Source organism: Eschrichtius robustus, chromosome 15, assembly GCF_028021215.1.
Source record: "Eschrichtius robustus isolate mEscRob2 chromosome 15, mEscRob2.pri, whole genome shotgun sequence".
Classification (NCBI taxonomy): Eukaryota; Metazoa; Chordata; class Mammalia; order Artiodactyla; family Eschrichtiidae; genus Eschrichtius; species Eschrichtius robustus.
In genome coordinates, this window is record NC_090838.1 from 88,188,178 (window position 1) to 88,212,897 (window position 24,720).

At 39.6% G+C, this 24,720-nt stretch overlaps 1 protein-coding gene across 2 annotated transcripts in view; it reads left to right on the forward strand.

Annotated features, from left to right (window-relative positions):
* The window catches only part of MRPL30 (mitochondrial ribosomal protein L30), a 32,773-nt gene that overhangs the window by 3,954 nt on the left and 4,099 nt on the right, over nt 1-24,720 (forward strand). Inside the window, exons 2-6 of one of the 2 annotated variants that reach the window (XR_011076712.1) lie at nt 813-890; nt 2,330-2,410; nt 12,099-12,245; nt 12,478-12,551; nt 12,630-12,813. Coding sequence is in view for 1 of the 2 variants with exons in the window: in XM_068565046.1 (XP_068421147.1) it covers nt 840-890; nt 2,330-2,410; nt 12,099-12,245; nt 12,478-12,551; nt 12,630-12,762 (486 nt within the window). In the remaining variant the exon portion in view is untranslated. Of the gene's footprint in view, nt 1-812; nt 891-2,329; nt 2,411-12,098; nt 12,246-12,477; nt 12,552-12,629; nt 12,872-24,720 lie in introns of those variants that run through there. The other variant, XM_068565046.1, reaches the window with a different exon arrangement.

Genomic DNA, 24,720 nt, shown 5'->3' on the forward strand with positions numbered 1-24,720 from the left:
TGTTTTAGGTGTTTTCAGAGTAATTCATTTGCAAGATAGGTATTGTTTTCTTTCTGTTCTTTGGGGGAAAAATTGAAACATACAAATTTAGTAACCTATCCAAAATATACATGTAGTTCATGAACTTAATCTTTCTGCATTCAGTTTAAGTCAGCATAGTAGGCTATAATTGTTTTGTGTCTAAAGAAATATGACTTTTAGTTTATAAGTGCCATGCATGTTCATTAAGAATAGTTTAAAAATATAAATAAGCAAAAAAGAACATTCTGCTTTATTTAACAGAAGGGTGTTATGATTTAGTGAAAATGTGCTGGACTAGGTATTAGGAGGTTTGGGTTCCAGACCATATACTCTCTTGAAAGCTGGATGCCCTTCGGTAAATGATTGAACTCTCTGGGATTCATTTTCCTCATAAATAAAGTAAGAGAGTTGTCAGTTCTAATTAGGAGTTTGGATTTCTTCAGTCCCTTCCAGCTCTTTAATTTTTTTTTTTGATTCTATAACAAAGCATTCTTTATATCTGCCCTCGCTGATGAAGATTTTTTAAATGATAGTAACCTCCATTGCCTAGTTTTGTTGAATCAGCCTAGGGTGTAATTTAACTCTTTGGTGAAAATGGGATATGGTTAATGTATAATTACTTCCTATGGTTTTCTTGAACTCTCAATGAAACATCTATTATAACTTCATTCTTGTCCTTAGTGTATTAAAACAATCAAGATTTTGCTGTTAAACTTCATCCAGTTTTTCAGTTTGAGCTATCCATTTCTAAGACATACCTGACCCACAGATCTGTTTTCTACTTCTCACAGCCCCTAAGGAGAACAGTCACCACACTCATGGCAGGGATTTTGCGCTCAATAGTTCAGAGGCCCCCAGGCAGACTACAAGTAAGTATTTCTTTTCAAGAATTATCTTTTTTTTTCCCTATTCCTTAAGAACTTTTTCTCTCTTTTCTAATTAACAAAACATACAGGCAAGTTAAAATTTTAAGTTTCTTTATATATATATATATATATATATATATATTTTTTTTTTTTTTAATGTTGAGGGTTAATTTTTTTTGTGGTTTATCTGCTGTTTTATCCCTAAAGATCTGAAATCACAAAAGACCTTTTCCTGGAGAAAATGCTGGTAAAAAATGGCTAGTGTTGATTCCCCATGGCCCACCTTAATCTTTTGAAAGTTTTAGATTTTTTTTTTTCCTTCACTTATGAAGAGTCCATTTTCAGTAATAGAAAATTAGAAAAATGTAGAAAAGCAGAAAGAAGAGAAACAATTTCCCAGAGACCATTAATGTTTGTACTTTCATATATTTCCTTCCAGTCTTTCTTCTAGAAATTTCGTTGTTGCAACCTAATCTATTCATGAGGTCCAGAGTCTAGATAGGACCTGCTGCTGCCTTTAGATAATAATAATGCCAGGTGCTTTACACACTTACCTTAACCTCAGATTAATCCTGGGTGGTAAGTATTATTTCCTTTTTATAGCCGAGGAAACCGACCCTCTGAGAGGATAAGTATCTCATATGTCACAGCTGGTAAGTACAGAGCAGGATTAGAGGCCCAATGTTCCTGGTATGTCAAAGCCCACGTCTTTCACCAGTCTTCCCCTAACCCCCAATTCCCTCCTGCTTATTCTCCCATTGTTTATACCATCTCTGCAGTACAGGGAGGGCATGAAGGGAATGATTATTGCCCACCCAGAGGAGTTTCCTGGTATGAAGGATTAGCAGTGAATCCTTTTTCTTTGGCAGCCTGAGAGAAACACGACTGGAAGATTGTAGAAAGGGAACAAGAGACAGGAAACAGGAGTTGATGGCATTCTTGGGACTAGAAAGAAAACTGGAAACTCATTTTGGCTTTCTTTTACACTGTATTGCTGAAGCTGAATTATCGTATGTTGTCTAGAGCACACTGACAAACTACAACCTACAAGCCAAATTCAGCCCACCACCTATTTTTGTAAAAGTTTTATTGGAATGTAGCCACACCGATTTGTTTACATATTGTCAACAACTGCTTTTGCCCTGCTGTGGCAGAGCTGAGACTTGGCTGCAGAAACTGTGTAGCCCCAGAGCTGGAAATATTTACTGTCTGGTTCTTTACAGAAAAATATTGCCAACTGCTGGTCTAGAAGTTTATATTTAATGTGCTTTTTCTTTATGTTAGTGGTAAGATGAGATGTATTCATTCAGCTAGGGGGCCAAGATAAATGTTTAATAATTACAGGTTAGGTGAGAACAGATTTTGTCACCTAAAAATTGGTAGGTTATGATTTCTGCACTAGATAGAGTTCTAAAAAACAAATGTTTTATGGCATATTTTAGATGGTGACAAAAGGTGTGGAGCCCCTTGTTTGTACAGATTGGATTCGTCACAAATTTACGAAGTCAAGAATTCCAGATAAAGTAAGTTTTTACGTTACTGTTTTTGAAAAACATTTTACTGTTACTGAGTCCAAGCTCATTCTGCTTGCCACAGGACAGGCCAATAAATCGGGAGATGAGGTGTTGAGGCAAGGAATAGCGACTCTTATTTGGAAAGCCGGCAGACTGAGAAGATGGTGGACTAGTGTACCCAAAAACCATCTTATTGGAGTCTGGATGCCAGTTTCTTTTATAGAACAGACGGGGAGGGGGTGAGGAAGTAAAGTAAAAAGGCCATTTGTCTTGCAAAATCTCCTCCCTCGACTTGCATGGGGAAGGGATGTGTTAATTTCTTCTTTTCTGCAGCCATTCACAGGTGGGCAGGGTCAGAATGTCTGTCTGTGAGCTGAACAAAGGCCTTTTACTTTAACAGGCAGAGGGGCAGGGTTCCTTGTGGCAGGCCATTATCTATGCTTACAGCTATAACAAAAGCAACAAAAAGCAAAGGTTAAAGTAAAAGAAACAGAACCAACATGGAGTCAGAATTCTCTCTTCCCTGTTACATTATGTTTTGAAAGGTACCAATTTTTGTAATATTGAAAACTTTCATGTTAAATTATTTGTGGGTATAGGTAGAAGTGTAGAGTTTAAAACGTAGGATTTATGTGGGAGGGATAAATTGGAAGATTGGGGTTGACATATACACACTACTGTATATAAAATAGATAACTAATAAGAACCTACTGTATAACGCAGGGAACTCTACTTAATACTCTACAATGGCCTATATGGGAAAAGAATCTAAAAAAAGGGGTGGCTATACGTATATGTATAACTGATTCACTTTGCTGTGCACCTGATATTAACACAACATTGTAAATCAACTGTATTCCAATAAAAATTTTAAAAATAAAAAAAGTTTAAAAAAATTAAACATAGTAGGATTTATGTAAATGATTATTAAAAATAAAGATGTGCCACTGACCTTTTAAGTACTGGGTTTTTGTCTCAGAATCTGTTTATTCCTGCTTATGGCTTTTTCCCTTGATATCTTGTGTTTTCATATCACCCTCGTCCTGAGAAAACAGCATTTCTTCCTCCTGCTCAGACTGTCTGTGTGGCTCTTGGTTTTCACTTTCTCTATCAGCCATTGCTAATTTGGATCTTCTTCTCTGCTAGATTTGTGTCTACCTGTCATTCTTTTAGAAAACACTGACTAAGCCCTCAATAGATTTCTGTTTTGTTTTGATTTCTCCAATTTTTTTGTGCTGTGGTAAAATACATGCAACATAAAATTTAACCATTTTTAAGTGTACAGTTCAGTGGTATTAAGTACATTCATATTGTCGTGTGACCATCACAGCCACCATCTCCAGAATGCTTCATCTTGCAAAACTGGAACTCTGTACTCATTAAACAGTAACTCCTCATGCCTTCTCCCCCCAGTCCCTGGTAACCACCATTCTCCACTGATTTTTTTTTAAAAGCTAAAATAGTATTACCATTGACTATTTAGATACCTTTAATGTGCTTGATGTTCTTTTATCAGAAATCTCTTTTCTTTCAAGTCATGGTCCACAACTGCATTGTCTTATATGTTTTCATGTTCCTTAGACTGTAAACTTCTGGAAGAAATGATAGATACTGATGTTAGCACTTGTTTAAAATGTGGGGGGGAGTGATTTTGATCACTGGTTGTAGTGAGCATGAAAACTTTTAAACTTCATAGAAATGACTCTGTGATGTGCATCTCCAGCCCTTTGCCTATCTTCTGAACTTACTCCTGTATTCTCCTGTAGTTTCTAGACCTTGCTGCTTAGATAACCCGTAGGTATTTCAAGTTATCCAAAATTAGACTCATTGTCTTACAAAGGAGGTTGTCCTCCAAACAACCAAACTAAAAGAGGGTGCTTGTCCTGTATTAGTGATGTCAGTTAATGCTACCATCCTTTACCTGATTTCCCAGACTAGAAACCTCTGAGTCAATATCAACCCTATCTTCTCCCTCACCCACCACAAATCCATCTATTTTACTATCTAAAGTCCCCACATCAGTCCCTTTCTGTTACAGCTGCTGTAATTCAGACTCTTAAACCATGGCTCTAAGTGCATCCTGAGTTTCCTTGTATCAGTCTCCACCTCCAGTTCATTTGAAAGAGTTTTCTTTCTGAATCTATTTTTGAAATGTCATTTTGCTTCAAACCTCCAGTAGCCTTATATCCATTCTGGAAATTTCTAAAGACTCAGCATAGTTAAGCTTAGTTTAACTTTCCCCCTGCATTGCTTTTCCTGTTTTTTTCTACCTTAGTCACACAGAACCACTTACTTTTCCTGAATATTTCATGGTTCTCACACCATTTCTTTAATTCTTCTCTCCTTTTCTTTGGCGCACCTACCCCATCAAAATCTCTAGAAAAATACCCTTCATCCTACCCACCTGGAGGCAAATACTGCTAACTTTTCTGTTAAATATTTTTAAAGATGTGCATACTTTTCTGTTAAATATTTACTTTTTGTTAAAAGTAAATACTTTTACTTTTTTGTTAAATATTTTTGAAGATGTGCATCATCTTGGCTATAATGCTTCTCCAGCTGCTTTCATCATTTAGCAATGTAATGTGAACCCTCTGTGGATAAGTTAATGATTGAATAATATCCTTTTTGATTAAAGTACCGTCTTTTTTTTTGGCCTTCCTCAGTCTGATTCCCCAGAGGTATGACTCTTGACCTAATGTTTTTGACACCTTTATACATATAAGGATAAATAAATAAATAAATATATATATATATATATATATATATATATACACATATATATATAATTGTTAGAGTCATATCTAGAATTTAAGGGAGAGACCTTCAAGATGGCAGAGGAGTAAGATGTGGAGATCACCTTCCTCCCCACAAATACATCAGAAATACATCTACGTGTGGAACAACTCCTACAGAACACCTACTGAACGCTGGCAGAAGACCTCAGACTTCCCAAAAGGCAAGAAACTCCCCACGTAACTGGCTATGTGGCTGACAGGGTCTTCATCCTCCGGCCACATGTCAGGCCTGTACCTCTGAGTTGGGAGAGCCAAGTTCAGGACATTGGTCCACCAGAAACCTCCCGGCTCCACGTAATATCAAATGGCGAAAGCTTTCCCAGAGATCTCCATCTCAAACCTAACACCCAGCTCCACTCAACGACCAGCAAGCTCCAGTCCTGGACACCCTACGCCAAACAACTAGCAAGACAGGAACACAACCCCACACATTAGCGGAGAGGCTACCTAAAATCATAATAAGGTCACAGACACCCCAAAACACACCACCAGACATAGTCCTGCCCACCAGAAAGACAAGATCCAGCCTCATCCACCAGAACACAGGCAATGGTCCCCTCCACCAGGAAGCCTACACAACCCACTGAACCAACCTTAGCCACTGGAGGCAGACACCAAAAACAACGGGAACTACGAACCTGCAGCCTGGGAAAAGGAGACCCCAAACACAGTAAGTTAAGCAAAACGAGAAGACAGAGAAACACACAGCAGATGAAGAAGCAAGGTGAAAACCCACCAGACCAAACAAATGAAGAGGAAATAGGCAGTCTGCCTGAAAAAGAATTCAGAGTAATGATAGTAAAGATGATCCAAAATCTTGGAAGTAGAATAGAGAAAATACAAGAAACGTTTAACAAGGACCTAGAAGAACTAAAGAGCAAACAAACAATGATGAACAACACAATAAATGAAATTAAAAATTCTCTAGAAGGAATCAATAGCAGAATAACTGAGGCAGAAGAACGGATAAGTGACCTGGAAGATAAAATAGTGGAAATAACTACCGCAGAGCAGAATAAAGAAAAAAGAATGAAAAGAAATGAGGACAGTCTCAGAGACCTCTGGGACAACATTAAACTCACCAACATTCAAATTATAGGGGTCCCAGAAGAACAAGAGAAAGAGAAAGGGACTGAGAAAATATTTGAAGAGATTATAGTTGAAAACTTCCCTAATATGGGAAAGGAAATAGTCAATCAAGGCCAGGAAGCGCAAAGAGTCCCATACAGGATAAATCCAAGGAGAAACACGCCAAGACACATATTAATCAAGCTATCAAAAATTAAATACAAAGAAAAAATATTAAAGGCAGCAAGGGAAAAACAACAAGTAACATACAAGGGAATCCCCATAAGGTTAACAGCTGATCTTTCAGCAGAAACTCTGCAAGCCAGAAGGGAGTGGCAGGACATATTTAAAGTGATGAAGGGGAAAAACCTACAACCAAGATTATTCTACCCAGCAAGGATCTCATTCAGATTCGACGGACAAATTAAAACCTTTACAGACAAGCAAAAGCTAAGAGAATTCAGCACCACCAAACCAACTTCACAACAAATGCTAAAGGAACTTCTCTAGGCAGGAAACACAAGAAAAAGACCTACAATAACAAACCCAAAACAATTAAGAAAATGGTCATAGGAACATACATATCGATAACTACCTTAAATGTAAATGGATAAAATGCTCCAACCAAAAGACACAGACTGGCTGAATGGATACAAAAACAAGACCCGTATATATGCTGTCTACAGGAGACCCACTTCAGACCTAGGGACACATACAGACTGAAAGTGAGGGGGTGGAAAAAGATATTCCATGCAAATGGAAATCAAAAGAAAGCTGGAGTAGCAATTCTCATATCAGACAAAATAGACTTTAAAATAAAGACTAGGGGCTTCCCAGGTGGCGCAGTGGTTGAGAATCTGCCTGCCGATGCAGGGGACACGGGTTCGAGCCCTGGTCTGGGAAGATCCCATATGCCACGGAGCGACTAGGCCTGTGAGCCACAATTGCTGAGCCTGCGCGTCTGGAGCCTGTGCTCCGCAACAAGAGAGGCCGCGACAGTGAGAGGCCCGCGCACCGCGATGAAGAGTGGCCCCCACTTGCCGCAAATGGAGAAAGCCCTTGCACAGAAACGAAGACCCAACACAGCCATAAATATAAAAATAAATAAATTAAAATAAAGACTATTATAAGAGACAAAGAAGGACACTACCTAATGATCAACAGATCAATCCAAGAAGAAGATATAACAATTGTAAATATTTATGCACCCAACATAGCACCTCAATACATAAGGCAAATACTAACAGCAATAAAAGGGGAAGTCGACAGTTAAACAGTCATAGTAGGGGACTTTAACACCCCACTTTCACCAATGGACAGATGATCCAAAATGAAAATAAATAAGGAAACACAAGCTTTAAATGATACATTAAACAAGATGGACTTAATTGATATTTATAGGACATTCCATCCAAAAACAACAGAATACACTTTCTTCTCAAGTGCTCATGGAACATTCTCCAGGATAGATCATATCTTGGGTCACAAATCAAGCCTTGGTAAATTTAAGAAAATTGAAATTGTATCAGTATCTTTTCCGACCACAAAACTATGAGACTAGGTATCAATTACAAGAAAAAATCTAAAAAACACAAACACATGGAGGCTATACCATACATTACTTAATAACCAAGAGATCACTGAAGAAATTAAAGAGGAAATCAAAAAATACCTAGAAACAAATGATAATGAAAACACGACCCAAAACCTATGGGATGCAGCAAAAGCAGTTCTAAGAGGGAACTTTATAGCAATACAATCCTACCTCAAGAAACAGGAAACATCTCAAATAAACAACCTAACCTTACACCTAAAGCAATTAGAGAAAGAAAAACAAAAAAACCCCAAAGTTAGCAGAAGGAAAGAAATCATAAAGATCAGATAAGAAATAAATAAAAAAGAAATGAAGGAAACAATAGCAAAGATCAATAAAACTAAAAGCTGGTTCTTTGAGAAGATAAACAAAATTTATAAACCATTAGCCAGACTCATCAAGAAAAAAAGGGAAAAGACTCAAATCAATAGAATTAGAAATGAAAAAGGAGAAGTAACAACTGACACTGCAGAAATACAAAGGATCATGAGAGATTACTACAAGCAACTATATGCCAATAAAATGGACAACCTGGAAGAAATGGACAAATTCTTAGAAAAGTACAACCTTCCGAGACTGAACCAGGAAGAAATAGAAAATATAAACGGACCAATCACAAGCACTGAATTGAGACTGTGATTAAAAATCTTCCAACAAACAAAAGCCCAGGACCGGATGGCTTCACAGGTGAATTCTATCAAACATTTAGAGAAGAGCTAACACCTATCCTTCTCAAACTCTTCCAAAATATAGCAGAGGGAGGAACATTCCTAAATTCTACGAGGCCACCATCACCCTGATACCAAAACCAGACTAAGATGTCCCCAAAAAAGAAAACTACAGGCCAGTATCTCTGATGAACATAGACGCAAAACTCCTCAACAAAATACTAGCAAACAGAATCCAACAGCACATTAAAAGGATCATACACCATGATCAAGTGGGGTTTATCCCAGGGATGTAAGGGTTCTTCAGTATACGCAAATCAACCAGTGTGATACACCATATTAACAAATTGAAGGATAAAAACCATATGATCATCTCAATAGATGCAGAAAAAGCTTTTGACAAAATTCAACACCCGTTTATGATAAAAACCCTCCAGAAAGTAGGCATAGAGGGAACTTACCTCAACATAATAAAGGCCATATATGACAAGCCCACAGCCAACATCGTTCTCAGTGGTGAAAAACTGAAACCATTTCCTCTAAGATCAGGAACAAGACAAGGTTGTCCACTCTCACCACTATTATTCAACATAGTTTTGGAAGTTTTAGCCACAACAATCAGAGAAGAAAAAACAATAAAAGGAATCCAAATTGGAAAAGAAGAAGTAAAGCTGTCACTGTTTGCAGATGACATGATACTATATACAGAGAATCCTAAAGATGCTCCCAGACAACTACTAGAGCTAATCAATGAATTTAGTAGAGTAGCAGGATACAAAATTAATGCACAGAAATTTCTGGCATTCCTGTACACTAATGATGAAAAATCTGAAAGAGATATTAAGGAAACACTCCCATTTACCATTGCAACAAAAAGAATAAAATACCTAAGAATAAACCTACCTAAGGAGACAAAAGACTTGTACACAGAAAACCATAAGACACTGTTGAAAGAAAGATGATACAAACAGATGGAGAGATATACCATGTTCTTGGATTGGAAGAATCAACATTGTGAAATGACTGTTCTACTCAATGCAATCTACAGATTCAATGCAATCCCTATCAAATTACCAATGGCATTTTTCACAGAACCAGAACAAAAAATTTCACAATTTGTATGGAAACACCAAAGACCCCGAATAGCCAAAGCAATCTTGAGAAAGAAAAACAGAGCCGGAGGAATCAGGCTCCTGGGCCTCAGAGTACACTACAAAGCTACAGTAATCAAGACAATATGGTACTGGCAGAAAAACAGAAATACAGATCAATGGAACAGGATAGAAAGCCCAGAGATAAAATCACGCACATATGGTCACCTTATTTTTGAAAAAGGAGGCAAGAGTATACAATGGAGATAAGACAGCCTCTTCAGTAAGTGGTGCTGGGAAAACTAGACAGCTACATGTACAAGAATGAAATTAGAACACTCCCTAACACCATACAGAAAAATAAACTCAAAATGGATTAAAGGCCTAAATGTAAGGCCAGACACTATAAAACTCTTAGAGGAAAACATAGGCAGAACACTCTATGACATAAATCACAGCAAGATCCTTTTTGACCCAGCTCCTAGAGAAATGGACATTAAAAACAAAAATAAATGGGACCTAATGAAATTTAAAAGCTTTTGCACAGCAAAGGAAAACATAAACAAGATGAAAAGGCAACCCTCAGAATGGGAGAAAATATTTGCGAACGAAGCAGCTGACAAAGGAATAATCTCCAAAATATACAAGCAGCTCATGCAGCACAATATCAAGAAAACAAACAACCCAATCCAAAAATGGGCAGAAGACCTAAGTAGACATTTCTCCAAAGAAGATATACAGATTGGCAGCAAACACATGGAAGGTTGCTCAACATCGCTAATCATTAGAGAAATGCAAATCAAAACTACAATGAGGTATCACCTCACACCAGTCAGAATGGCCATCATCTAAAAATCTACAAACAATAAATGCTGAAGAGGGTGTGGAGAAAAGGGAACCGTCTTGCGCTGTTGGTGGGAATGTAAATTGATACAGCCACTATGGAGAACAGTATGGAGGTTCCTTAAAAAACTAAAAATAGAACTACCATATGACCCAGCAATCCCACTACTGGGCATATACCCTGAGAAAACCATAATTCAAAAAGAGACATGTACCACAATGTTCTTTGCAGCACTATTTACAATAGCCAGGACATGGATGCAACCTAAGTGTCCATCGATACGTGAATGGATAAAGAAGATGTGGCACATATATACAATGGAATATTACTCAGCCATAAAAAGAAATGAAATTGAGTTATTTGTAGCGAGGTGGATGGACCTAGAGACTGTCATACAGAGTGAAGTAAGTCAGAAAGAGAAAAACAAATGCCGTATGCTAACACATATATATGGAATCTGAAAAAAAAGGTTTTGAAGAACCTAGGGGCAGGACAGGAATAACTACGCAGACGTAGAGAATGGACTTGAGGACTTGGGGAGGGGGAAGGGTAAGCTGAGATGAAGTGAGTGGCATGGACATATATACACTACCAAATGTAAAACAGATAGCTACTGGGAAGCAGCTGCATAGCACAGGGAGATCAGCTCGGTGGTTTGTGACCACCTAGAGGGGTGGGTTAGGGAGGATGGGAGGGAAATGCAAGAGGGAGGAGATATGGGGATATATGTATATGTGTAGCTGATTCACTTTCTTATAAAGCAGAAACTAACACACCATTGTAAAGCAATTATACTCCAATAAAGATGTTAAAAACAATAAAAAATAGAAGTTAGGATCATATTCTTAGGATCAGTAGTTACAGAATACATCATATATACACACTCATCATGGTGTAGATGAAACAAATACAAGATCCTGTTACACAATGGTGTGGAAATTTGTTTTTTTTTTGCTCAAGAATATATTATGACCATCCTTCAATGTTAGTACTTAAAAGGTAGTAAACCTTATTTGTTTTAATGGTAGCATTATAGCCAGTAGGATTCATCATAATTTATTTGCATCATATCTTATTTAGTTATATTATTTTTAGTTTTATTTAGAATGTATGCATCATAATTTATTTAGCTATTCTCTTGAGGAATATAGATGTGGTCTTTAAAATTTTCAGTATTACAAATAGTGTTATACATATATCCTTATTCAGGGTTGCAACCAATACATACTTTTTTAATACTCATGTGTTATTGTCATTGTAAGTTTTTGTTTGTCCCCCTCCTTGAATGGGAGAGGGGATGCAGCCCAAGGCTCAGCTCATATAATGCAATATATTTTCTTGACATTTGAACTCTTTAGTGTCATCTGGTTGCTCCTGCTTTTCTCTTAATAAAAGCAAAACAAAACAAAACCTTGCCTGTGTGGTATTTTTCTTAGTGTATGAAATTCTTAGACTCCATCTATCTGAGTAATCAGACTGGTAGAAATGTTCAATTTGAGGGTGAGGATTATAGAACTATTAGGGATGAAATCATTATGTAGTTGTTTGAAGTTTTTTTAAGGAAAAAAAAATAAAGGAGGTACATAGAAGCTGTGTAAATTGAAATTTTACCATTTATAATTCTTCCTTTCTAGGTTTTCCAGCCTTCACCTGAAGATCATGAAAAATATGGTGGGGATCCACAGCAACCTCATAAACTGCATATTGTTACCAGAATAAAAAGTACAAAAAGACGTCCATATTGGGAGAAAGATATAATAAAGATGCTTGGGTTACAAAAAGTATGTAACTATTTTAGTCATCTTTAGTGTTGTTTAAATTTGCTTTAAATTTTCCACTTTTAAAACTTTAAGGTGTATGTTTAATATTTCTTTTGTTTAAATGTATTATTTCATGTAATATGTTTGGAAGTTTGATTTAGACAGAATGAGCCTACACCTTAACCTTTCCCTGTAACATGCGACCATCTGTGCTTTTGAAATTGATCCATGACATTGTTTCCTTTGTTTGTAGGCACATACTCCTCAAGTTCACAAGAATATCCCTTCGGTGAATGCAAAACTGAAAGTGGTTAAACATTTGATAAGGTTTGTTGTTTGTTATTCCAGCAGTTTGTTAAAACGTGTTACCTAGTATAACTCTAAAAGCATTCTCTTATGTCACAGAATCAAGCCCCTGAAGCTGCCACAAGGTCTCCCAGCAGAGGAGGACATGTCCAACACATGCCTCAAGAGCACTGGAGAGCTGGTGGTGGGGTGGCTTCAGAACCCCACGGACCAGGAAGTGAATAAGTCCTGATGGCCTCGCAGCTTCAGAGTAAAAAGTGCAAGTCATTTCTATTTAAAGATGGTGAGAAAGTGTTCTCATTAAAATATGTTTTAAATTCTAGTCATTTTCACTGGCTAAACATGGTGTGATTCTTCCTTAGTGTAGGCTTGGAGGTTTTAGTGCTATTAATTGGTTTAATTCTGTCCCCTTTCCCTCCAGTAGTTTCACTGGAAAATGGGTAAGAATGGCAGTGTTTGAACATGTGGGTTCAGATGTCACCTTAGCAGTCGTCGTTAACTTTTTTTAAAAATTGTTCTCTCGTTTAATTGAATTCAACACATTCTATGAGTGGCTCTTTGAGTGGAGGGTGTGCATGTGTTGGAGAATCCAGAGCTGACCAGAATGTGGTCCCTGCCCTAAAGGAGCTTAGTCTGTTCCCCTGGAGAACAGAGATTCAGCCAGAAGCACCAGACACTGGGTGCAGCTGGACCGGCTGCTCTGTGCTGTGGTGTCTATAAATACGTTATGTGGACTTGGCTTCATTTTATCCTTAAATTTAATACCCAAAATAGTATCTGTTTTCTAATTATAAATCTCATTTGGCCTAAACTTTATTGATGTTCCTTGAACTCCTAGAAACCTCTGCCAACAGTTGAGGTTGCTATTTAAAAGAAAAAAGAGAAGGGAAAAATCATTTAGGGAAAGTTGTTTTATTTCCTTTTATTCTATTTCAGATACCTGGAGGGGTGGGGAGAAGTAAGAATGTTAAGAGAGGTTCAGTGCTGGGAAATTCCGTGGCAGCTAACTAAAGATGATGCCGAGGACTCAGAATTCTAGTTGCCCTTTATTTTCCTTGTCTCGTAAAATTTGGCTCAGGCAGCAGTGACATTGGCATACTCACTGCTTGTGGTCCCAGCATCTGTCCTGTCACAGAGTTTTGGCATCAAGTAGAAGTGCTGTGTGAAGTGAAGCCAGATATCATTAATTAATAAGCTTCAAGGCAATCACACTTTCAATTCCATTCCAATTATTGAATATCCAGTATATGTACGGCCTGGAGAGGATATAAAGCAGAAGGGCTGGGTCTAACTGGAGAGAGGCCTGTATGCCTCAACGGAAGCTGTCCTTGCTGGAGTTGGATTGAGGTCAGCTGTATAAATATTGATAAAAGCAGCCCCTGCTAATGTTTTGCTGCCTCTTTTACTAGGCTAATATTAATGTTTAAAACGGGGAAAAGACCATTGGTTAATTTTTACCCAAAGAGTCTAATAAAGTTTTGGTAAGTAATTTTAACCTCTGCTGCTCATGACTAGAGGAAAATATCTGAATGATGAGTTGGATATTTAGAAATGAAATTGCCCAGAAGTGGGGAGATGAGCATAGGCTAGAGCGTTTGTTTTCTGTTGTCGCATAACATATTACCACAGTCTCAGCCGCATAGAACCACACGTGCTCATCACCCTGCCGTTGCTCCGGGTCAGGGCTCTGGGCACAGCTTAGCTCGCTAATCTGCTTAGGGTGTCACAAGGCTTCACAAAAGGCATCAGCCGAAGCTGGGTTCTCCTCAGATCCTTGACAGGGCAGGTATCTGCTTCCAAGCTCTCCCAGGTTGTTGGCAGAAGTCATTTCCTAGTGGTTATAAAATTCATGGCAAGTTGCTTCTTCAAAACCAACACTGGAGTGAGAGACTTTAGCAAGATGGGTGCTACCCTCTTAGGTAATCATATAAATGCAGTGGCCTAGATTCCGTCTCCTTGGTTGCATTCCATTGGTTGGAAGCAAGTCACAGGTCCAGCCCACACTCAAGGAAGAGAGGAATTCCACAAAGGTGTGACCACCAGGGGCCAGGATCAGGGAGGCCTCCGCAAAGCTGACCTGCCAAGCCCGGTCAGTCCATCCTTAAGTTGGACCCAGGGGATTCCCCAGAATGGTACTCCTTTGCCTCCCATCATTTCAAACCTTACAAGGACTTCTTCTGTCCTGTCTTTGTGTCTCAGAGAATTGCTTTATTTCGGAAGGTTTTTCTGGCCACTCCTTGGTGACCATTGGCCTTTGGTCAGGCTCAGGGGAGAAAAAGTTACCCAAGCACTATTTTTAAGGGCCATTCCAGTTCTCAAGTTCTTCTCAATGTAAATGGTGCCTGTTTCAGGCCAAACACGTGTTTTCTTCATCTTGTTAACAATACTAACTAGTATGCTTATCATTCTAACTGTCACAGTTTCACCAAGGACAATTTGGAATTGCACTGGCCATTTTAGGGAGCTTTTGATATGAGCAAGAGTGTGTGTTTGGGAGGTACTTCAGAACAAAAAAGAACAAAAAGTGAAGAAACCTCCATGAAGACATTATTTGTCTTGTTTTTCTTTAAAAAAAAAAAGACCATTTTATTTAATATAGAGGATATTTAATATCCTCTCCTTCCTTTCTATACTTTGAAGAGTATTAAGTACTGGCTTTTTGATCACACAGCTTGATAAAAATATCAAGGGTCCAAGTTACTGTCTAAACCATCCGTCGCTCTCTTTTTATGTATATGTGTCAAAATCTGTTTTATACATTTAAACTTTTCTCAGCTTTAAGACCTTGTTAAACAATTAATTAATTAAAACTGGAAGTCTGGACAGTTTCTAAATAAGAAACTGATACAAAACATTAGTCACTAAATAAAATTTTTACCCTTATTTCTCAGAATGGCAATCCATTAACAAACGATGAAAATGCCTTTGAATAATATTATTTATGTTTCTTTTTCCCTCAAAATTATTAAAATGATATGAAATGAGTGCTCATGGAGAAAAAAATAGCCAAACAATTCATTTTCTGTTCTCTAATTTTCTTTATTTTCTGGAGAAAAGAAAAATAGTTGATCACTTTAGTTAAAGAGAATATAAACAGTTAATTATACCAGGCACAGTAATTACAGAGAAATACAAATATGTATTTGACATAATGGTTATGATTTTCTGCTTATTAACATGGTAAATTTAGTGATATGTACATTTTTAATTTAATATACTGATAAATTATGTTTTAAATCTATAGGTATTCAATATAAGCTTTAAATGTCTTAAATATATTTACACATGCCTAAATACTTGCATAGAAAGGTATATTAGTAATTACTACAATCTGTGCATGAATAATGTAAAATAAAAGTAAAAATAGAATTTGGGTAAACTAAAGTATTTTTCATCAAATTATTTCCTATTTTGGGGTACTTATCACATATCTTGTCTTCTATAAAAACTATTCTTCATTTTGCCTTTCCCAAAATCATACCTAGATTCAAAATAATAAAATTGTTAGGATGAATTTTATGCCTACACTATCTGTAGATTTTCTAAAGTGGCCATTAGTTGGCATAAATAAAGATTTGCTGTTAACCACATAAAAGTAAGGGAAATAGGAATGATTAAGTTTGTCCAAAGGTTCTCCAAATTTCAATTCTATTGTGAGAACTTTTGTCTACCAAGCTTATTTTCTTTTAATTAATTAATTAATTTATACTTTGGCTGCATTGGGTCTTCGTTGCTGCACGCGGGCTTTCTCCAGGTGCGGCGAGCAGGGGCTTCTCTTCGTTGTGGTGCGTGGGCTTCTCATTGCGGTGGCTTCTCTTGTTGCGGAGCACGGGCTCTAGGCGCACGGGCTTCAGTAGTTGTGGCACACAGGCGCAGTCGTTGTGGGTCGCGGGCTCTAGAGCGCAGGCTCAGTAGTTGTGGCGCACGGGCTTAGTTGCTCCGCGGCATGTGGGATCTTCCCGGACTAGCGCTCGAACTGTCCCCTGCATTGACAGGCGGATTCTTTTTTTTTTTTTTTAAACATGTTTTATTTTGTTTGCTTCTTTGACCATGAAGCTTTAAATTTATTTATTTATTTATTTTTGGCTGTGTTGGGGTCTTCGTTTCTGTGCGAGGGCTTTCTCCAGTTGCGGCGAGTGGGGGCCGCTCTTCATCGCGGTGCGCGGACCTCTCACTGTCGCGGCCTCTCTTGTTGCGGAGCACAGGCTCCAGATGCGCAGGCTCAGTAGTTGTGGCTCACGGGCCCAGCCACTCCGCGGCATGTGGGATCCTCCCAGACCAGGGCTCAAACCAGTATCCCCTGCATTGGCAGGCAGATTCTCAACCACTGTGCCACCAGGGAAGTCTCTGCAATTTAAGTAATGGTTTTCAAAGTGATGTGGATTATGAAGCTTTGCCCAAGTTGTGAGACTACAAATGAACATTTATTTGACACCTATCGTCCATTAGGTTGCTGTGGACATTGTATCACTTGATCTTCCCAACAACCTTGTGAGGGAGGTATTATCCTTTATTTTAGAGATGAGGACACTGAGACTCAGAGAAGTTAAGCAACTTGTCAAAGATGGCACAGGTAGGACGTGGCAAAGCTGGGATTTGACCCGGGACTGTGAGATTCCAAAATCCATGCTCTTCCACAACATCAGAGGTACTAGCACCATGGACCCATGACCCAGCGGAGTGATTACTGTAACAGGTTCAAATCAATTAATTTGCATACAAAGCATTGTCTGTGGCCTGAATAAATAATTCCAGTCATAGGTATTTACCAGTCATTCAGGTAGATGCTGTTGTAATTTTTAAATACAGATGAATATGAATCAACTGAATCCACAGTGGCTTTTTGTCACTTTATATCTTCTCCATCGATATCAGTGGTAGCTAACATGCATTGAGCTTGCACAGTAGGCCTGGTAGAATAGTAGTAAGGAGTACAGCCTGGGTCTGAACCCAGGTTGGTTGCACTCTAAAGCCTAGCTCTTTTTTAAAAATTTTATTTTACTGAAGTATAGTTGATTTACAATGTGTTAATTTCTGCTGTACAGCAAAGTGACTCAGTTATACATGTATATATATATATTCTTTTCCATTATGGTTTATCACAGGATATTGAATATCGTTCCCTGTGCTCTACAGTAGGACCTTGTTGTTTATCCATCATATAGATAAAAGCTGACATCTGCTAACCCCAACCATCCCTCCCCCAGCACCTTCCCTCCTTGGCAACCACCAGTCTGTTCTCTATGTCTGTCTGTTTCTGTTTCATAGATAAGTTCATTTGTGTCATATTTTATTTATTTATTTACTTACTTACTTATTTTGGCTGCTTGCAGCATCTTAGTTCCCCAAACAGGGATTGGACCCCCACATTCGGCAGTGAAAGCACAGAGTCCTAACCCCTGGACCATCAGGGAATTCCCTGTGTCACATTTTAGACTCCACATATAAGTGAATCTTTAACTTTCTGACTTACTTCATTTAGTATGATAATCGCTAGGTCCATCCATGTTGCTGCAAATGGCTTTATTTCATTCTTTTTTATGGCTGAGTAGTATTCCATTGTATATATGTACCACAGCTTTTTTATCCATTCGTCTGTCAGTGGACATTTAGGTTGTTTCCATGTTTTGGCTATTGCAAATAGTGCTGCAAGTGAACATTGGGGTGCATGTATCTTTTTGAATTTTAGTTTTCTCTGGCTATATGCCCAGGAGTGGGATTGCTGGATCATATGGCAATTTATTTTTAGTTTTTTGAGGAACTGCCATACTGTTTTCCATAGTGGCTGCACCAATTTACATTCCCTAAAACCTAATTCTTAATGACTACAATCTACTGACCCAATGGATGGTTAAGTACAAGTACTATCATATGAGGATCTTAGTAATTTTTGACATTTGAAAGTAATTTAGTTAGTGATTCTCCATCTCTTCCTAGGGATGCCAAAAATGACTATGCATGTGAGTTGTATTGATATTGCCAGGAGGGGCTTGAAGGGACCTTGTCACCTGCTATAATCTCCATCAGTCTCCAGGCTTCCCAAAATAAAGATACAATCTATATGCAAGCAATGTCCTTGCTGTACAAATGGAACTCTATGACCAGACCCCTGACCTCCTGCCCCTTCCAATCAGTTATCTGCCTCTCAGAATTTACAATATAGCAATTGTCTGGTAGCCTCTGGTGAGTCATGATACATTTGGGGTTCCTGGCACTAGAGGTGAGGACTCTAGTCACTCCTCACATCTAAATGGACTCAGCAACAGACCTTAAGCCAAGATGTATGCCGGTTCCAGGCAGACAACTTGCTTCGGTCAGTCTTACCAAAAGCGGGGTATGGCAGGAAGATAGATCCCTGGCCTGGAAGTCTAGAGACCTGGCTCGCAGTCTCAGATCTGCCACTAACCAGCTGAGGGTAACCACCAGTGCAGACATCATTTTCCCACTTATAGAGTCAAAAAGTTGGATGAGAGCAGATGATCGCTGAGGTCTCCTCTGGCTCCAACCATCTACTGGAGTTGGTGAGTCAAGTGCATCCTGATCCAGAAGAGGGCATAAATATGGGAGGTTGAGTGAAGAGGTGTGGAAACTTGCACTGCGTTTCTGTTCTCATCAAAACCACAAGGGAGGGACTTCCCTGGTGGCGCAGTTGTTAAGAATCTGCCTGCCAATGCAAGGGACACTGGTTCGATCCCTGGTCTAGGAAGATCCCACATGCCGCGGAGCAACTAGGCCCGCGCACCACAACTACTGAGCCTGCGCTCTAGAGCCCGCGAGCCACAGCTACTGAGCCCGTGTGCCGCAACTACTGAAGCCCACGCGTCTAGAGCCCGTGCTCCGCAATGAGAAGCCCACGTGCCGTAACAAAGAGTAGCCCCCGCTCGCCACAACTAGAGAAAGCCCTCGCGCGGCAATGAAGACCCCAAAATAAATGAAATTAATAAAATTAAAAAAAAAAAAACCCACAAGTGCCATGCAAGTCATCCTGTGTTCAGGGTGGCTTTCAAAGTGAATTTTCTCTGGTTTTCCTCTCTATCTTGCAATTGGTGAAGAGTAGAAGACCTTTATCATATGTAAACCCAGGTCTTAAATTTAAGACCCCCATTCATCAACCATTTTCATATTGACAAGGACAATAAAGAAAGAGGTGTCATTTGCTTGCTTGCTTGTTAGTCTCAGCCATAATTACAGATTTCCCTGTCAGGCTGGGTGACTCATGGCAGATATGAGTGCTGCCAATGAAATTTTTAAACTTTGCATGTGTCAAGAGTGGCCTCAAAATTTCCCCAAATAATGTAAATGGCTGGCAAATATAGTAAACTGAAAAATCAAGCTTCTTTTTTTTTTAAATCGTAATTGTCAGGAGACTCTCCGATCCAGGTTCCGGTCGCTGTCACTCATAGTTTGGGGCCTGGTGGGGGCCACAGTCGGGGGACGCATTATTGTGGCACAGTGCCTGTCACTGTGATGTCCAGGTCTGAGACAAGAGTCAAAGGCCTCTGGCAAGTCCACTACATTTTCCAGTTTTCTTTCTGCTGCCTCTCTATTTCCTAACCCCAGTGTCCTCCCCACCCTTAGGCTGATCTGATAACAGAGTTGTAGTCATTGATGACAGAGACTTAAAGTCATATCCTTTTCAGGTACAATTTAATTAATTATTTATTTTATTTATTTATTTTTGGCTGTGTTGGGTCTTCGTTGCTGCGCACAGGCTTTCTCTAGTTGCTGTGAGCGGGGGCTACTCTTTGTTGTGGTGCACGGGCTTCTCATTGCGGTGGCTTCTCACCTCCCTCCCAGAACTAGTCTGTGGTTATAGACACAGCGTTGCCTCCACCATGTTGCCATGTGTGAAGGCTGGCCACAGCTCTCCATTCTCAAGAACAGCCAAGGATGATTTTCATGGGTCACTCCTTTAACTTCTCTGAGCCTTAGTTGGGCTCATCTGTAAAATGAGGCCATGATAATGATGCCCTATGACTTTGTTTTGAAGATAAAAATAAATGATATATGTGAAAGCATGTTATAAACTGCTGTGCTTCCTACAGATACCAGTTATTATGATGGGGTTGCCCTCAGATCCTGATGGGTTAGCTGGTTGTTGCTTTGTTCATTTATTTATCCTTGGGGCTTCAGGAAAAATAATGAAGAGTTGACTTACAGGATAGGAAGTAACAAGTAAAACCTCATTTCCTCCAGGAAGGAAATATGGCAGGACAAGCAAGGGCTATTGCTGCGACTCTGTAGCCTGCCTGTTGGGACAGGAGAAGAACAATATCAGAAATAGCCACACACAGCCCAGGCATCTACTGCACGGCCTATAGAATGAAGGGGCTGCCCGAGATTGCATGGCAAGGCACTTTGGTAACAATGGCTGGTGGAAGGGAGCCCTTCCACAACATTTCACTAAAAAGTTCAATTTAACCTCAAGATATTTTAATGCCTGGCTTGAACTGCTGTATGCTTTTATTGTTTGGGGTTTAATCTACTATACAGTAGGTAAGATGCCATATCCTGCTGAAGACACCACTTACAGGGTTGTCCAGGGTCAAATATGTGACCAGCATTTCAGAAAAGAAGATATACAAATGGTCAAAAAGCTCATGAGGGGCTTCCCTGGTGGCGCAGTGGTTGAGAATCTGCCTGCTAATGCAGGGGACACGGGTTCGGGCCCTGGTCTGGGAAGATCCCACATGCCGCGGAGCAACTAGGCCCGTGAGCCACAATTACTGAGCCTGCGCATCTGGAGCCTGTGCTCCGCAACAAGAGAGGCCGTGAGAGTGAAGAGGCCCGCGCACCGCGATGAAGAGTGGCCCTCGCACAGAAACGAAGACCCAACACAGCCAAGAATAAAATATTTTAAAAATAAATAAACAAATAAAATAAAATTAAAAAGCTCATGAAAAGGTGCTCAACATCATTAGACATCAAGGAAATACAAATTAAAACCACAATGAGATAGCATTTCATACTCTCTTAAAAGACTAAAATCAAAGACTGGCTATGGCAAATGTTGGTGAGAATATAAAGCAGATAGAACTCTTGTACATTTCTGGTTGGACTGTAAAATGGTATAACTGCTTTGGAGAATTATTTAGCAGTTTCTTATGAAATTAAACATACATCTACCCTATGACCCAACCATTCCATTTTGGGGCATTTATCCAAGAGAGGTGAAAACAAATGTCTCCCAAAGACTTGTACAAGAATGTTCATAGTAGTTTGATTCATAATAGGCCAATACTGGAAACACTCCAAAAATTCATCAGCAGGGGAATGGATTAACAATTGTGGTATAGCCATATTATGGAGTAATACTCAGATTAACAAACAAATCAGAGAAGAACTCCCATCCCTAGGTTGGGTCAGGTGCCCACATTCAACTACATCTAGAAATAGATTTGTTTGAAGTTTCCTTGTGGTTTGAAAAGGAGAAAAGAGAAGTCTGAATTTTTAAGAAACGTGCCATAGTTGCTCACTCTGCCTGTGATGGAGAGAAAAGCTGGGGTGGCATCTGGAGAAAGACTTGGGTCAGGCCATTTTGTTAGGGTTTATGCTGGGAGTGACTCGGAATATTAAATCCTGTAGAAGGTATTGAGGATATTGGGAATGGAAGTGTTATGTGATCAGGCATGTGTTCAAAATCATAGAGACTGGCCTGAGGCAGGAATGGGAACACCTCTTCCATTGTAGCAGGAAGAAGAGAGGAAAAAATTGGATAGCAATGCAGTTCAATTTATAGAGTCGATGAGAGAAAATTGAGGTTTCTCTAATGATTCCTAATCCCTCTGAAGCAGGAGACCAGATCGTGTGCTGAGAGTAAAAATTATGTGGAATTAGAGGCTTAAGGAAATGGAGAAAATGTGGAAAAGTCACTCTGGAGGATTAGAACTGACAAGAGAGCCAAAAAGATTACTGGGGTCCAGATACAGAGTAGCTGAGGTTGGAGCCCATAGACGTTCAGAGGCACTGAAATGCTAGGCTTTGGCTCAGCAACCTCGGCATCGACAGGGAGAAAGCAGGGGGGCTTTCCTCTGTTCCACCTGGTCTTCTCTCCTGACCCCGGACTCCAGCCAGCAACGTGCAAGCCTCAACCTGCTTTGCCCTGGCCCTTCCCTGTTCCTGCTCACTCCCTGTTCCCTGCCTTCTGCAGTTTTCATTTCTAGGAGAACTGGAACTGCTTCTCAGTAACAGTGAAATCAAGGGCAGGATTATTTGGGGGTGGGGAGTGGTTGGTGAGAGGAATATATCAGGCACACAGCCTCTTCACTGGCAGTGGGGGGCCTTCGGGTGTGTGCGACCCTGGGACGGCGTGTGCAAAGGGTTCCGGTTACTTTTTTTTTTTTTTTTTAATTTAATTTATTAATTTATTTATTTATGGCTGTGTTGGGTCTTCGTTTCTGGGCGAGGGCTTTCTCTAGTTGCGGCAAGCGGGGGCCACTCTTCATCGCAGTGCGCGGGTCTCTCACTATCGCGACCTCTCTCGTTGGGGAGCACAGGCTCCAGACGCGCAGGCTCAGCAATTGTGGCTCACGGGCCCAGTCGCTCCGCGGCACGTGGGATCTTCCCAGACCAGGGCTCGGACCCGTGTCCCCTGCATTGGCAGGCAGATTCTCAACCACTGCGCCACCAGGGAAGGCCCAAGGGTTAGGGTTCCGGTTTACTTTTAATCAGGCCAGAGGCCCCTCGAGGTGCAGAGAGAGGAAGCACATGTTAGGCCTCAGCTGGAGGCTTTTCAATAATAAGTTTTCTTGTTTAACAACAAGAAATGTTCATGACATATTGTTGTGCTCTTTATGTAAGCAGGTTATTAAAGGGCACTAATGAATATTACCAATTTTGTTTTAAGCGTACGTATGTATGGTCATGGAACATAAGCCGAATTGCATCTTCAGCTGCACCAGATCTTATGAAGTTGCTCTTCAAAGCAGCTACACCACATTTACCCTCTAGAGCAGGGGATGATGAGTGGAGCATCTCCACCAGAATTTCCTATTATCAGACTTCTAAACTGGGTGAGAAAAGTCTCATTTCCCCAATTGAGGTTGGTTGTTTTTTTCTCATTTTTAAAAATAGGAATCGTTATTACACTGTAGACTGGGTCCAAGTCTTTTGTTAATCCTATGAAAACTAAAGAAAGGAATTGCTTCTCTGTAGAGATATAAGCACAAAGGCACTGATACGTTCAATGCCAAATTATCTAGAAAGTAACTGTCCACTTTGAAAATTATCAACAACTATTGGTTGAGCTGGACTGAGCCAGGATTGTGATGTAGGCAATGTCTTTTTAATATCTTCTATTTGTACAGTGCTTCAGAATTTTAAGTGGGCTTTTGAATAAGTTAAAATACCTGAACTAACCCTCCGAGAAAGGTCAAGCAGATTTTATCTCCCCCATTATACATACAAGAAAAGAGATTAAATGATTTGTCCAAGACCTCCTAGCTATGTAAATGGTGGAGCTGAGACTAGAACCCAAACATTCAGATGCTGAGTCCAGGGATTTCCTTCCCATCATTTACGGGACCAGATGAACCTGAAAGCATTGTTTAATCATGAAATTTCAGGATTCAGTGATTTACATGTTTTGTCATCTCCAACAGCCAGGCTTTAATGCCCTCACTTACCACCTGGCTGAACAAACCACCCCTTCAGGGTCACCTAGGCCCACTTTAATTTTGACACTGCTCACTACCTGTTCACCATCTCCAATACACTCACTCCCAGTCCCGTTGGAAATTGTACCTGTTTGGAGTTCTGTGTTCAGAGGCTTTCTAGAACAATGCTGTCCAACAGAAATATAACATGAGCCACAACTTTGATTTAAAATGTTCTATTAGCCACATTGAAAAGGTAAAAAGAAAAAGGTGAGATTAATTTTTGTAGTATATTTTATTTAGCCCAGTACATCTAAAATATTATTTCAATATGTAACCAGTAAAAAAATTGAGATATTTTACCACCTTCTTTTAATACTAAGTCTATGTATTTTAGAATCACAACACAGCTCACGTCAAACTAGCCACACTGCTCAACAGCCACATGGGGCCAGTGGCTACCATGTTGGACAACACAGTTCTAAATGATGACTATTAACATAGCCTTTGATGCCCTAAGGCAAAGGAGTAGCCTAACACGGGATTTTTTTGTATCTGTGGAGAAGACATTTTTGGGTATTTCCAGCTGTGCTATA